The 16,885-nt window shown below is 35.4% G+C and overlaps 1 protein-coding gene across 12 annotated transcripts in view; it reads left to right on the top strand.

Moving 5' to 3' along the window:
* Nucleotides 1–16,885, top strand: part of FRYL (FRY like transcription coactivator) — a 272,059-nt gene that overhangs the window by 125,978 nt on the left and 129,196 nt on the right. For all 12 annotated transcript variants that reach the window (XM_025040241.1, XM_025040244.1, XM_025040245.1 and 9 more), the window contains one exon: nt 9,209–9,408. In XM_025040241.1, the coding sequence (XP_024896009.1) occupies nt 9,289–9,408 (120 nt within the window). In that variant the 5' untranslated portion in view covers nt 9,209–9,288. The remainder of the gene's footprint in view (nt 1–9,208; nt 9,409–16,885) is intronic.

The raw sequence follows: 16,885 nt of genomic DNA, 5'->3' as shown, positions 1-16,885 counted from the left end.
TTTCATATTCATTTGGACTTTGGTTTTTGAATATAGTATACTTTTTTTCCAGATGAATAGCTAGATATTATAACATTATAATAAGTAATCTCCTTCTCTCTGATTTTGCCCATGTGAATTCTTATTCTGAGATTTTTGAGACATTCTCTAATTTTTTATGTTAATATGATTTATTTACTGATATATGTTTACTGAGTTGATTACTGTTATTATGTTCTGATGTAGATATATTTTGGATTACTGTTTTGATTATAGTTAGAACGTGTTCTGATTATAGTTACATTGTCTTTTGATTTAGAAAATATTCTTTGTATTTTTTAAATAATTTTTTTAGCTTTTCTTGGGTATTTATTCCTCCATGTATATTCTAATGTAGTTTTTATCCAATACAACCTAAACAGAAGAGTTTCGAAATCTTAATTGGAATTGTGCTAATTAATATGTTAATTTCGTGAGAATTGACACTTAAAATAAGTGCCCCCCATCCAAAAATGTCTTTCCGTTTGTTTAGATCTTTTTTTATGTCCTTTAAGAAGTTCTTATAATTTCCTCTGTGTCTAAGTCCTATTAAATTTTGTTATTAAATTTATCCCCATCTATTTTATATTTATGAATAGAAGACTTACTCATTTTTAGTTCTAGGCAGTTATTGCTAGTTAATATAAAAAGTTCATGTCTCTTTCAATATTTATAACAATAATTTTTTTATATTATTGCATTTAGTTATATTATCCCATAACTTCCAGGATGGTGTTGAATAATAAGGCAAGAATCAGCATCCTTGTGTAGTTTCTGTTTTTAACCTTTGGTTTGGTGTTTTAAAACCTATAATGATATTTACTGCTGCTGTTTGGTAACTATTTTGTTTTCCTTGTCTCTGGCTGCTGGATACTAGTGTGCAGTTATATTTCTTTATCTGCTAATTAACTGTGGACCATACAGCCACAGTTTTTTAAAGAGTATTCCTTGGAGTGATGGAAGAGAAAGCCATCTCAGCCTCTGTGAGCTTCTATTAATTAGCTCCCAGTTAAGATATTCGGAGGAGGCCCCTTTGCGCCTCATCTTTTCCCATCATCTGAGCTTAGGGTTGTACAAGATTTAGCCCACCTTCTTATAGATTCTGCTCAGCTTCTTGGAAGTCAAGGAAGATGGCTACACATCAATATGCAGTTGTTTACCTCTCCCAGGCACTGGGCCTAGGTTTGTTTGCTGGACAAGGTCCTGCAGGATTCTAGTGTTCAGATTTTTACTTCAGGGCTGTCCTGTGCCGATCCCCAGGCTCGTTTCTGCCACAGAGCTTTTTCACTTTTTCACTGGCAGCAATATTTGTATGGGAGGAAGAGAAGAGAACAAAAATGAAAGCAACTTTCTTATTGCTTCTGATACATACCCATGGTTGATATATAATTCATTCATTTGTTTTCCAGAGGGAAAGCAAAAGCTTAAAGAGGTTAAATAATTTGACTAAGATTATGATGATGCTAAATAGCCAAATGAAGTCTGGGCCCTTGGTCCTCTGACTCGTAGATCCATGCATATTTTAAAAATACCACTTTATTTTTAGATTGTTAGAATAGTTTCTTAGCTGAGCTTCTGAAGTTTCAAAAGAGTACAAAAAAATAACCTCAGGGAGACTCTAGCTGAGTGAATAATGGATTATTTATGATAGGTCATTTTTCTTGAGCTTTATAATAAGTGATATTTCTGTCGTGGACTTCAAGTAAAAAAATTGGAAGTGTGCCCAAGATGTCATAGGACTTCTATGTTTAGAAATTGTTTTCAGTGGGAATAGTTTAGACTAGGATAAATAAACATTTTAGGAACAGCTGTCCAAAAAGTAAGCAAAAGTCTTAATTTTTTTATCCATTGAAATGCAACCAGAAGCAAAAAAGTTGGACTGATTAGTGAGGAAAATGATTTTATTCGTACAGAATAGAAACAAAGTATTTACAGATAAAAATAAGAACAGATAGATTCTCCGATGAAGGAAAATGCAAATTTTTTCTTTAGGTACAAGAAGGAGGATGAATTAATGAGAGTATGCTGGGTTCTAGACAGAAAGTCTTAAGATGTCAGTTTTTTTCTAATGAAATTGTGAGGATATGTGTAAACTTGAAAGTATAAATGAAAGACAATAATTGAGAATTTACTGAAGATGATGAGTAAATGAGAGTATTTGTACCAATAGATAATAAAACCTATTATAAAGCTACAATAATTAAAAGTATGGTAGTGATACAAAAACAGATTATTAGTAAACAGAATAGAAAACACATTTGAGTATGGATTTAGTCCGTGATAGTGAACAAAATTAATGACAGAATTTCAGTAAAGGAACCCAAAAGCATTGGTTAAATAGTGAGAGAAAAAAATAAAATAATGTCTTTATTGTATATCACCTCGAAGAAATTCCAGTTGGATGACAGATTCAAAGGGAAAAAAAATAAAACTAATTCAAAACGTGTTAAAAGAAATTATAGGTAAATATATATCTAATCAAAATGGGAAAGCCTTTTTAAATCCATTTTATGTAAATGAATTTGAAGATTAAACCAAAGTATTTAATATGGGAAAATAGTTATTCTAAGCAAATAGTATGTTAATAACCTAGACCTTTAAAGAAGAAAAAAGAATATATCAAAACCTAGAGATTCTGCAGAAAATAAAGCCACTGATCTGAAAGTTCTTAGAAACTCAGGACCTAAAGTGACAAGGGATTTTAATCTGGAGCCTATTTCTTTATCGTAGATGGGTGGTAACTCACAGTGGTGTTCTAGATCTAGTTCTTACCAGAAATTTTACCAGTTAATTGTTAAACCATTGGCAGCTTGAAATTAGCCATGATGGGAGTAAATACACAATGGAAATTGGCAAATACTAGAAATCAGGACTTTCTTTGAGCCATTTACCAGCATATCACTTGAAATAAGAGTATATTTGTTAGGATAAACTGAGATGACTTGCAAAATACCTTAATAAAGTATTAAAGAATGTTTCATTTCCATCAGAAATCAACACTATCTAGTATGAGTTTCTTTCATTCATAAAGGAATTTCGAGGCATACCTTGCTTTATAGTAAACTGTGTTTGTGCACTGAAGTCATCAAATGATGCTTTCATATTGTACCTCTTCAACACCCCCAGTGCATACATTATTATATTCTCCTTTTTCCTCTTCAGATGCGGTTGCTCTCAAATGTGCAGTGTTTCTTTGGGTAGTTGGCTGAAAGGTACACTAATCCAACCAGCCCCCCAGAAGATGAAATTTGCTGTTAACTCCCTCATTTGCTGATTTTGCTTTCTTTGTTTTTGCTTTCAGCCTGCCTAGCATATAATCTAATTTGTGTTTCTGACATTTTATTTTTAATTGACTTATAAACTATTTCTTTTCCCTGAGCTCGATCCAAGTACATTATTGCTTAAAGCTTTAGCCAGAGTTGTTTATTTTTACTCTTCTCAGGCACCTGTAGTTCTGTCAGACAGGGATAGTATAGGCTTTTCTTTCATTTATTTTCATGTTTTAAAAAATCAGTAGACTTTATTTTTTAGAGCAGATTCAAGTTTACAGAAAATTTAAACAGAAAGTAGAGTTCCCATGTACCCCCTTCTCAGACTCCCTCCTTCTCCTATTATTAACACTTGATGTTAGTATGGTACATTTGTTACAATTGAACCTATGTTGACACATCGTAATCACCCAAAGTCCATAGTTTACATTACGTTCATTCTTTGTGTTGTACATTCTATGGATTTTGACAGCTATATAATGATACATAGCCGCAATTATAGTATCACACAGAGTAGTTTCATGACCCTAAAATTTCCCTATGCTCTTGTTTATCCTACCCCCTTCCCAGTCCCCTGGCAACCACTGTTCTTTTTACTGTCTTCAGAAGAGTTTTGCCTTTTCCAGAATATCATATAGCTCGAATCATATAGTATGTAGTCCTTTCAGATTGACTTTTTTCACTTAGCAATATGCATTTCAGTTTTCTTCAAGTGCTTTCAGGGCTTGGTAATTCATTTTTTTAAAATGCCAAATAACATTCCATTGTCTGGATATACTAGTTTATTTATCCAGTTACCAACTAAAGGACATCTTGGTTGCTTCAAAGTTTTGGCAATTATGGATACAACTGCTATCAACACCTGTGTCCAGGTTTTTGTGTGGACATATTTTCACCTTCTTTGGGTAAATACCAAGGAGTACCGTTGTTGGGTTGTATAGAATGAGTACGTTTAGTTTTGTAAGAAACCTCCAAACTTTCTTGCAAAGTGGCTATACAGTTTTTGTATTCCCACGCCAGCAATGAATGAGAGTTCCTGTTGCTCCATGTCCTCCTCAGCATTTGTTGTTGTCAGTGTTCTGGAGTTTAGCCATTCTGATAGGTGGGTAGTAATATCTCATTGTTGTTGTTTGAATTTGCATTTCTCTAATGACATATGATGTGGAACATCTTTTCATATGCTAATTTCCCATCTGTGTGTCTTCTTTGGTGAGAATCTATTTTGATTTTGCCCATTTTTAAATTGGGTTGCTTATTTTCTTATTGTTGAGTTTTAAGGATTCTTTATGTATCTTAGGTACTAGATACATGTTTTGCAAAGATTTTTAGTCTGTGTCTCATCTTCTCATTTTCTTTCTGCAAAAGACAGAGCTGAAGTTACTAATTTTAATAAAGCTTGACGTACCAGTTTTTCTTTCATGGGTTGTGCTTTTAGTGTTTTATCTAAAAAGTCATTGCCGAACCCAAGAATACCTACATTTTTTTCTTATATTCTGGGAATTCAGGGAGGTTTGCATTTTACATTTAGAATTTGTGTGTGTGTGTGTGTGTGTGTGTGTGTGTGTGTGTGAGAGAGAGAGAGAGAGAGAGAGAGAGAGAGAGAGAGAAGTGGGGGAGGGAGTGAGAGAAAGGTGAGCTCTGTGTTTAGATTTTTTTTTTATTTGTGTGTGGGTTTTCAGTCGTTCCAGCACCATCTGTTGGAAAGTCACCTTTTCCCATTGATTGCCTTTGCTCCTTTGTCCAACATCAGTTGACTTCATTTGTGTGGGGTCTATTCCTGGGCTTCCTGTTCTGTTAGGCCGATCTGTTTGTCTATTCTTTCACCAATACCACCACACTGTCTTTACTGTCAATTTAAAGTAAGTGTTGAAGTTGAGTAGTGTAAGTCCTCTGACTTTGTTCTTCTTCAGTATTGCGGTAGCTATTCTAGCTCACTTGCCTCTCCGTATAAACTTAGCATCAGTTTGTTGATGTCTACAAAATAACGTGCTAGGATAGGCTTGCTTTTTAAACTAAGAATTTTTTTTTTCTTTTTAAATTAAGAGATATTTTTTACTTTTGTTCTTATTCCAAGGTCATTTACCTCATACCTTTATTTTTTTAGGTAGTCATCAACATTTTTATTATTAACCAGTGTAAGTAATAAGTATTATAATAGTAAGCCATTGTATGAGCCTATGTTACATTTCTGCGTTATATAAATCTATACATAAATGTATGCATGTACATGTATAAGGTTGTGGCTATAAAGTAGTAATTTTTATACCTAAAGACCTGTTCTTGGGGGTGAGAGGGCAGCAGGCAGTTTTCACAGACTCCAGTGGGGTCTTTCTAAACCACATCTACCCATCCCTCCCCATTTTTATCACAAATATCCCAGTTGTTGCGTATTTGGGGAGTCATTACTTGTTAAAGAATGTTGTGCACAAGAACATAGTGGTGGCAGTGATAAAAAAGGCTGAGAATGGCTGCTATAAACTAATGAAACCAAACACGAATCACTTTAGAGTTTATATGTCTCTTCTTATTTGCCTGTTCTCCTTTACGGAATTTAAATTGACTGTGTAAAGAGTATAGGAGTCTTATGAGCATGAAAAAGCAGATAATTGTTTTATTAAATATGCTAAGTACAGTGGTATATAGAGAGTCGGGTGTCTAAAAATACCATGTCTATTTTTTATTTATACTTTAAAAGAAATAATAGACACGGTAGTTTTTAATCCCCTTATCTTAATTATTCAGGTCTCTACTTTATTCTTAACCATTATCAGTTCAAGTTTAGTAGATTTATATTCCAGGGATGTTTAATATGACATTGGGTTTTTACAGTTTGTAATTCAGTACCTGAATTTTATTCTTAAGAACTGTACTCTAACAGTTCTGTCTTTATTCTCATTAGCTTACATAAAATTTTCAAAAATTTATAATAGCATGTAGAGATTTAAACTTATAAAATATTTAAGTCAAGCAGTCAAGTGACATCAAGTTAATCTAGTTATGTGGAAACTAGCCTTCTCACCCAGCTTACAGTGATCATCCCTTTTTCTTAACTATTAGGCAGAATAGGAGAAAAATTCATATATCTTCACCAAAGCTGAACATTATAGCAAAATACAAAATTGGGGGGAACCACTTTGATAGATGAAAAATGTTATCTAATTTTTATTTGTTTTTAAAATATTAGTGAGAGTAAATATTATTTCTTGGCTATTAGCCTATTTTATATTTTGTAACTTGTTTATTCACATCTTTTGTCCAGTTTTCACTTAGGAGGTGTGGATCTTTTCTAATTTTATTAGAGCTTTATGGATGGAGGTGAAATTGATTGGCTCTTAAAAGTAATTTTAAATTTCATGTTTTCAAACTTGACATATTTTTATTTTGAAAGATAATATAGCTATTTGGAAGATAAATCTTTATTTGGAAGATAGATTTCCGTTAAACTTTTAGCTTTACTGGCAGATTTCTTAAAATGTGCAATTATTCTACTTAGGAATATTTGTTTATGCTTACATTATTTATGCTTTCGTGGAAGTAGAACACAGAGAGGAGAGTTATTCGAGAAATCATTTTAACTAAAGTTTTTTCTTCGAAGAAACTGTTCACAGGTCAAATGTCAATTAAAATGTTTATATCTTATCAAAGTTTAGAATTTAAGTACCAAATCTGTTTATAAGGCTACTTGTTTAGTTACATTTATTGTAAAATTAGAGCCAAAGAAACTTTGTAAATCTGATATGATCTTATGAATCTTAATTATAAGCCTATATATATCTTAAAGGAAAAGATATATTTTGTATCTACTACCAAAATCTTGAATATGTTTCATCCCCATTTTTATTTCTAAAATATAAAATTGTGGAAATTTAGCCGACTAAACTTTTACTGATTCCCTAGAGTTATCCAGCATAATATGGACATAAAATATAGAGTACTGTTAATGTTCCAAAATAATATTTTTAATTAAAAAATTCTTTTTCCACAATGATATTTGTTAATAGATTCTCTCTTTTATAATACAGTGTTGGATCATGAAACAGAGTTAAATAAATAGGTCATTGTTTAAAATAAATAGTATGCTGTGTTCAAATTACTATGAATTTTTGTTTTGAGTTGTTCTTTTAGTCCTAGAATACAATATAGTATTTTAATTTGATGTGTTGCAAAGATATTGATTTTAGGTATAATATTAACAGTTTGTAAGATTCTTTAGATTATTATTATTTTTTATATATATAAGCATTATACGTGACTAATTTTTAATCCTTACCTTGGAGAAAAATATTCCGTGCAAAAATTAGTAATAAAGCAGAGATAATGAATATGGCGTGAAAGGAAACCAAGTATTTGGACGTTTTATCTTTCAAAAATATTATTTTTTAATTTGAAAAAATTAAAATGACTACTGTAACCTGACTTCATATTACTTTCTAGAATTTTCTGTTGAAACTATGTCACCTTTCTTGACATATGCTGTTTTTGGTAGAGTAGGTTTTTTTAGTTGACAAAACAATTCTATATGAGTTTGGAATGTATGTATTTAGAATTAATTTATTGTTCTATAGTTATGTACATGCATACACACAGAAATTCAGTTTTTGAATAATTGTGTCCTGTTTCCCTTTTTAAGAAGGGGGTTATTTATAGGACAGTGTATAAAAGGGCAATATCTGGAGATCAGTTTGAAGTAGAGAAATATAATCTTACAAGGTCTCTGTGTATATTCTAGGCAAAAGGGGATGACATAAGCTGAAGTTAAGAATGGAAAGATCTGTGTTACGCAGTAGTCTGGAAGAACAACGTAAGGATAAACTGTAGGTAGAAATCCAGTTAGGCTGCCCAGGCAGTCAAGAGAACAGAACAGGTATAAATAAACAGTGTGCAATGGCGTGTCCTCTTTTTGTGCCACATCTGGTGCAAGATACTATTTGCCAGGCACAGTGTGATCCCTAACTGAGTAGATGGCACCACTATGCTTTGGATGATTGAAATAAAAAAACTGAGAGTCATCTTTAATTCCTTTCCCTCACATTGCTATCAAATGCACTAACACATGACAAATCTCAAATCCTTTTCCTTCTCTCCTGTGCCACTGCCATCCTCTTAGCTCAATCTCTGATCATCTCACTTGGATTTCTTCAATGGCTTCCTGATTGTATATGTGCCCTCTTCTAATCTATCCTCCAGAAGAGCCAAGTTAATATTTTCCTCTCCAAGTTAATATTTTCCCCAGAGTTATAATTGCATTCGGAGTAAAATCTAAGTTCTTTACAAAGTTCTAAAACTTAAATCCTTGACTAATGGTTCTGACTTCATCTTGCATTGCTGTCTACCCCTGCTTCCTCCCTTGAGCTCCAGCCACACTGGTCTTTTTGTTTCTCAAACATGCTTTCTGTTCGTGGTGCTTTTGCCTTATTGCCTTTTTTAATCATTTAGATTTGAGTTCAAATGTGGCTTCTTCAAATGAGGTCTTTCCTGAGCATGCCCTAACCCCATCTGTGTTTCATTTATTTGCATCTGTTTTATTTCCTTTATTGTTCATGACATTGTTTAGAATTCATTCATTCATTTAGTACCTATTTATTATATACTTAGTATATGCCAGGCATTGTTCTAGGCATTTAGGATTCATCAGTGAACATAAAAGACAAAAGAAAAGCCCTGTTCTTATGGAATTTACATAAGGATAGAAAAACAGCATGTCACAAACATAATATATAATTAAATTATAGTTATGTTGAGCAGTATGTTAGAAGGCAACAAGTGTAATAGAGAAAAATAGAGTATGGTAATACAGATCGGGAGATCTGGTTGCGATTTAGCGTTAGGATGCATTTTAAACAGGTAGGCCTAATTGAGCTATGGTAGGCCTAATTGAGTTGATTATTAAAGTAGAGTTCTTTTGTTTCTTTTATTTTTAGCTTCAGCACCAGTCAGCAAAGTGAATAAGTACTGCGCTTCTTCCAACTTTCATACCACTTTGGGGAAAAAGAGTATCATCATGTCAAGCATTACAATTGACCCAGATGTCAAGCCTGGTGAATATGTCATCAAGAGCCTCTTTGCAGAATTTACTGTTCAAGCTGAAAAGAAAATTGAAGTTGTAATGGCTGAACCCTTGGTAAGTAGAGCTGATCTGTAAATCTGAAATTTTCTTGACTTTTGTATTAATCAATGTAATATAAATTTTCCGAAGGAAATAATATACTTGAAAAAAATATTAAAGGAAGCCAATCTGAAAAGGCTACATACTGTATGATTCCAACGATATGACATTCTGGAAAAGGCAAAGCTCTGAAGACAGTAAAAAGATCAGTAGTTGCCAGGGTTTGGGTGTGGGTGGAGGCTGGTGATGAATAGACAGAGCACAGAGGATTTTTAGGGCAGTGAAAAAATTACTCTGTGATACTGTAATGGTGGATACATGTCATCATACATTTGTCCAAACCCACAGAATATACAACACCAAGAGTGAACCGTTATATAGGCTCTGGTCTTTGGATGATTATGATGTGTCAATGTAGGTTCATCCATGGTAACAAATGTATTATTTTGGTGGGGAATGTTGATAATGAAGGAGGCTATGCATGCGTGGGTACAGTGGGTATGGGAGGTCTCTACTTTCCCCTCATTTTTGCTGTGAACCTAAAACTCCCCTAAAAAAATAAAGTCTTAAAAAAATTTAAGGGATAGGTTAGTATCTTTATCTGTGGTGGGGGTAAGTTCCAAGATCCCTAGTAAATTCCTGAAACTAATGAACCATATGTGTACTACCTATACATACACACCTTTTTATGTAAAGGAAGCACTTTATGGCTTCTCTTTGGCATATCTGAATTGCCAGCATCACTACTCTTGCACTTTGGGGCCATTATTAAGTAAAATAAGGGTTACTTGAACATAAGTCCTGTGATACTGTGACAGTTGATATGTGATAACTGAGATGGCTACTAAGTGACTAATGGGCAGGTATTATATACATACAGTGCGGATACAGTGGACAAAGGGATGATTCATGTCCAGGATAGGACAGAGCAGGACAATGCAAGATTTCATCACACTACTCAGACCAGTACATAATTCAAACTTATGACTTGTTTATTTCTGGAATTTTCCATTAAATATTTTTGGACTGCAGTTGACCATGGGTAACAAATTGTGGAAAGCAAAACCACAGATAAATGGGGAACTACTGTAGTAAAATGGTGATCTAGAAAGCTGTAATGGCTTTAGAATCTGCTTCGGTAAGTTGCTGCAGGTCACAAAGAGCAAAAATAGATTTCACCAATGGAAATTGTTGAGACAAATGAAACATAAGAGAAAATAAAGGACAATCTAGAATAATTTGCAAGTTGATGATATGACAGTAGCCAAATCCATCATCTGGCTTCAGCAATTTTCAACTCATTTCAACACAGCACATTTTTCAAACAGTTTACCTATTTCATAAAATATTTTGTAAACAGCACTATGTTGTGTGGTCCTATCAGTTCTCAAATATTACATATTCTTAAAGGAATTTTAATTTTGAAATATGAAGGTGTTAAAAGTAAAAATATTAAAAGAAAATGAGTGAAATTACTTAATTTGACTGAGTCTAAAAAATAGTGTTTTTGTGTTTTCCTCCTTCCTTTTTCTTCTAGTACCATTGTCACTGTCCTAACTCAGGGTCAGGTTCTGCCATATCAGACCATTGCAAGAGCCTTCTAATCAGTCAAGTGGTCCACTGCCTTTACATTTTCCTTGTTCTCGCCAGCCATTTCTTTATCTAATACAAAAATATTATCATCTTTCTTCTTTAAAAATCTTCCTCACTTTTCATTGCTATGGAATAAATTCAAGTTCTTGTTGGATCATTCTAGCCACTGCGTAGTCTTGTTATAGTTTGTGTAATGTCTCACAACTCTCTTATCCTGATGTATGCTATGACACTTTAAATAGCCTCTATATATTCTTTTGTCTTGGTTTGTTTGTTATTTTTCTCTCAATTTAAAATGCTTTTAACTCCTATGTTTTTTAAACCTATACTTATCCTTTCAACTTACCTTTTGTTCTCTCTAACATAGTGATTCTCTTCAAGCTAAATGAATCTTTGTTTTACCATAATAAGCTGTTCATACTTTTAGATTCTAACATTGTGTCAATTGCTTATATGTTTATCTCCTCTGATGTGAGCTACTTGATACCAGGAGCCAGGTCTTGCTCACCTTTGTATCTGCAGCACTGCCCATGGTAGTAGGTGCTTAGCAGAAGGTGCTTAGTAAATATTTGTATTTTAAGTTGACTTTAGCCTTAGAACATTGCTGTGGCATGTGCCCTTGTTCTAACAAACATAATGTCATTGTTCCAGCCAGAGCTTTTAGTAGTGCTTTCAGAATGCTTATCTGATGCTGACTATATTTGATAGCTAGTTTGATAGCTAGTTTCAGAGACATCTGCCATGTCATCTAAGATGAAATTATAAAATTATGGTGAATAGTCGTCAGGGTTTCATCAGAAAATAGATGTTTCTACCCCTTCGTCACACTTGGGGAGAAAGTGTCCCTGCTTACTCTGCCTAAGACACCAGGAAATCCCCTAAAGTTGTGGTCTCTAGCCGCCAAGGACAAACAGGCTGAGAAAATTCCCATCAGATTTTAGCCCCTATACTTGGATATATCATCATAATTTCTTATCCTCATCAGATTTCTGCCAGCTTTGTTTCATGTATGTGACAATCTGAGTAAATTGTATGTCATCTAAACAGCCATTAAAATTTGGTAATGAAGATACATTTAATCTAATATTTTTATTAGAGCTTCAAATGCATTTATTATGATTTTATTTATTTTGAAATTTATTTCGTCCTTTTAGGTAATAAACAGTCATCCAAGAGGACTCTCTTGTTCTCAAATGGAACTCTTGCAGGGTCACTTAAAGAAAGTAGCATCCGTGGATTGTTAGATACGGGGAGGCTGGCGTGTCTCATGGTCAGTTGGACAGTGGATTACAAAAAACTTAAAAGCATGAAGATAAATGGCTTTTGCCAAAAGAATTTAATCTACCACTAAAATGAGAGAACAGGCCTTTTCATTGTCATTTTAGAAGCCATAATCAAAGGAGGTTAAGGAGGCTAAAAGAGTTGAAGATTAGCTGAGCTTGACTTTTAGCCACAATTTCATTTTCATTTTTATTTTAGAAGGAAGATTCAGGAAGGAAGGGTAATCAATCATTGATTGAAAATGCAATGCATCTTGCAGACTGTACAATCCAGTACCTTAGGCTTCTTTCTTCCTAAAAGGAGGTGGATCAATCCTGGGTAATGATCCAGGCACGTACAAGCTTATCTGTTAATCTTTTAGATTGCTAGCTAGTGACTAGAAAAGAAGATAGGAAAAAAGGCTTTAACAGTCACCTGCTGGTTTTGACTTTATATATTTGGTTTAGGCCCAGCATTTTTACAATTCTGCAATTTCCACTATTTTTTGAGAATATTAAATATATATGCATTTTAAAAAGAATTTCCTCTCTCTATATGATCTTTTCTTTCTTCTAGTTTTCTCATGTGTTTGTCAGAACATATTATGTTTCACAGTTGAGACGCTAAACAACAGCTGATTGGAAGCCTAGTATACATGGAGGGGCATTTTTGACTGTGGTCTTCAGTGTATAATCATCTGAACTATCAGTGTCAAATCTTTTTCTAGGGTCTGGTCAGAGTCCCTAGGGAAGGTTCCTCTAGTACCCCAAATGGGAGAGTTTAGTCTTAGCTGCTATAGCATTCTGGGGATCTAGAGGCAGAAGATAATGGGTTTTTGATATTCGGAATATAAATTTTTAATCTCCATGGTATGATGCCTCATATTCAGCTGTAGTATCCCCCAGTCAGCATTTCTGTTTTGCCTTTTGCTAAGAAGGACAGTTCCTCTGTGGTTAAGGTGGAGGGATGGTCAGCCTGCTAAGCAGAGTGAGTGGGTGAAGGGAAGGTGAAGGAAGAACTAAATCTTTCTTAAACAGTTGTTCAATCAGCGTTTATTTTTAACTTCACCTTTGTCCAAACTTTTTGAGCACCAGAGTGCTCCAGTTCCTAAGCCTTTTGGGAGTTCAGAGGTATCAACAGAATTTTTTCCTTCACTCTGCATAGCAAGCCTCACTCATGTCTCTCTGATTGTGACTCTAATGTCATCTCAGTGGTCATTCTGTCTAAAATCTCACCCCCCATTCTAACTTTCTATCCTAAAGTCTGTACAAGATAATACTGCATATTTTGATTGCTCTGTCATTAGACTTTTAGCTCCATGAGGGCAGGGTTTTTTCAGGAGAGAATTCCATTTTTTTTTTTTTAATAATGTTTTTATTTTTTAATTATAGTTGGAATACAATATTACATTAGTTTCAGGTATACAACATAGTGATTAGACGTCTATATAACTCATGAAATGATCACCCCAATAAATCTAGTACCCCTCTGACACGGTACATAGTTATTACAATATTATTGACTATATTCCTTATGCTATACTTTATATCTCCATGTCTGTTTTGTAACTATCCATTTTGTACTTCTTAATCCCTTTGCCGCTTTTCACCGCTCCCCACCCCCCGCCAAAAAGCTCCTCCTTTCCGGTAACCTTCAAAATGTTCTCTGTATCTATGAGTTTATTTTGTTTTTTGTTGTTAGTATTGTTGTTTATTTTGTTCTTTAGGTTCTACATATACATGAAATCAAATGGCATTTGTCTTTCCCTGTCTAACACTCCATTCACCACAATACCCTCTAGATCCATCATGAAATATCTCTTCACATCCTTTTACTTTCTGTCTCTATGTGTCTTTTAATCTGAAGTGAGTCTCTTATAGGCATCTTGTGTAAGGATTTTGTTTTCTTATTCATTCAGCCACTCTGTCTTTTGATTGGCGCATTTAATTCTTTTTCATTTGAAGTGCTTATTGATAGATATGTAGTTATTGCTGTTCTTTATTCATATTTTTGATTTTTTTTTCTTCTTAAAGAAGTCCCTCCAACATTTCCTGTAATTCTGTCTTGGTGGTGATGAACTCCTTTAGCTTTTTCTTGTCTGGGAAGCTCTTTATCTGTCCTTTAATTCTAAGCAATAACTTCGCTGGGTAGAATAATCTTGATTGTAGGTCCTGACTTTTCATCACTTTGAATATTTTGTGCCAAGCCCTTCTGGCCTGCAAAGTTTCTGTTGAGAAATCATCTGACAGTCTTATGGGAGCTCCCTTGTAGGAAACTAACTGCTTTTCTCTTGCTGCTTTTTAAGATTTCTGTCTATGTATTTAACCTTTGGCATTTTATTTATGATGTGTCTTGGTGAGGGCCTGTTTGTGTTCATCTTGTTTGGGACTCTCTGAACTTGCTTGGAGTGTATGTCTTTTTCCTTCATCAGGTTAGGGAAGTTTTCTATCATCATTTCTACAAATAGGTTTTCAATTCTTTGTTCTCTCTCTTCTCCTTCTGCTAACTCTATGATGTGAATGTTGTTATGCTTGATACTGTCCCAGAGGTTCCTTAAACTATCTTCATTTTTTTTGGATTCTTTTTTCTTGTTGCTATTCTACTTGGGTGTTTTCTGCCATGTTATCTTCTAAATCGCTGATTCGATTCTCCACTTCATCCACTCTGTTGATTACCTCTAATGTACTCATGTCTGATATTGTATTCTTCATTTCTGAATGGTTTTCTTTTATATTTTTCTTCTCTATTTTTATGTTTTCTATCTCTTTGTTAAAGTTCTCATTGAGTTTATCTACTCTTCCCCTAAGTTCATTGAGCATGCCTTGTAACCACTGTTTTGTCCTCCGTCTGATAGATTGCTTGTCTCTATTTTATTGAGTTCTTTTTCTGGAGCATTGTTCTGTTCTTTCATGTGGGACATTTTTTTATTTTTTTTTGTCTCCTCATTTTTCTGCCTCCATGTGTCTGTTTCTATGTATTAGGCAGTGCCCCTAAGTCTCTCAGTCTTAGTAGAATGGCTTCATGTAGTAGGTGTCCTGCGGGGTCCAGTGGCACAGTCTTCCCTGGTCCCCTGAGTGAGATGCTCAAGGTGTGTCCCTTATGTGGAATGTGTGTGCCCTCCTGTTATAGTTGAGCCTTGGTTGCTGTTTACATGCTGATGGGAGGGATTGATTCTTGGGTTGATAGTTTGTGAGGATTGGCTGGTGATGGGCTGACCCTACAGAGCAGGATTCCCTTTAGCAAGGCTCTGGTGCCCAGTCTGCCCTTAGGTGTGTCATCCTCAGATGCAGCCCTGGGTGGCGTTTTGGCTCTCACGCAGGTCGAAGTAGGCCACTGGATTTGCTGGTCCAAGGGCCTCCTGAGAGGGGTCTAGCTGCATGCCAGATTTAGCCGCAGCCTGTGCACCTCCAGAGTAACCTGGTAAGAGTCACCAAGCAATCTACAATGGCTGCTACCTGTGCTAGGCTTATAGTTGCCTTGAGTGGCCATACCAATAACTGAGGCCGGCTGCCAGTAGTGAGGGGCTTGGAGCTACTCAGCAAGAAGTACAGGGCACTCCAAGGCAAGATGCTGCTTCTCTGGGTTTTGTGAGCCTTTGAGAGATTTTAGGAAAGTCTGTAGCAAGAGCCAACACAGGTCAGTGGTATGGAATAAACCACTGGAGGCAGCTTGAGTAGGCCCACATGTTGGGAGAGGTAGAGTCTCAGGGAATCATCTAGGCAGAGCAACCTGTGTTAATGCAGGTTGATGGAGACCCAGATATGGTTGCTGCCTTTGTCTTCATGCTGAGAGTAGGGAGGGCTCAACAGAGGAACAGTGGATACTGGAAGTACTTTGGTTGGCGAGAAAGCCACCCCTCCAGCCCTTGCCGTGAAACTCAACAACTCAGTCTCTCCCCATATGTCCCTGTCACTCCTTGAGCAGCTGTCCCAGTACTTGAGCTCAGAGGGAGTGAGTCCATCAGCAAGTAACTCAGGTGTGGTGCCTTTAAGAGGAACATGTGCCAACTCCTGCAGCCCTTTGTTTCACTCAGCCGCAATCTCCACTGGTTTTCCCAGCCAGAGGTTGTGAGGACCTCTCTCCCCAGCACTGGAACCCTGAGCTGGGGAGCCCAGTGTGGGGCTGGGATCCCTCTCTCTTCAGGTAGGGGAGAGGGCCCTGCAGCCAAGATAAACCTGCCAATTCTCTATTGCCACACGCGGTTGTAGGACTGAGACATTTCATGTCTCTGTCTCTCCTACCAGTTTGAGGTGACCTCTCATGTTTGTCCTTAGTCGTAGGGCTTCTGTTTAACCATACCTCAGGCGACTCTCAGTGATGGTTGTTCTGTCGTTTCTTTATAATTTTGATGTGGTCACGAGAGGAGGCGTGCACAGAATCTACCTTCTATGCCATCTTGACTGGTCCCCCCAAGAATTCCATCTTTAGTTGCAAATTATTGTGGGATTTCAGTATCACTGTTATGCTATCAAAATCTTTTCAATAAACTGTCTTGATTTTTCTGGAAGCTACTTGTTGCTGTTGCTACTCTGTACATATATGCTAGTTATATTAAAGAAACAAATTAGAATATAAAGGATTGTGAGCCTTACAATTATTATTAGGCTTTTATAGTATCATGAAATAATTTTTGTATAAA

The sequence above is a fragment of the Pteropus alecto genome, unplaced genomic scaffold (genome assembly GCF_000325575.1).
Source record: "Pteropus alecto unplaced genomic scaffold, ASM32557v1 scaffold57, whole genome shotgun sequence".
Classification (NCBI taxonomy): domain Eukaryota; kingdom Metazoa; phylum Chordata; class Mammalia; order Chiroptera; family Pteropodidae; genus Pteropus; species Pteropus alecto.
This window is presented reverse-complemented; position numbering and strand designations above follow the sequence as displayed.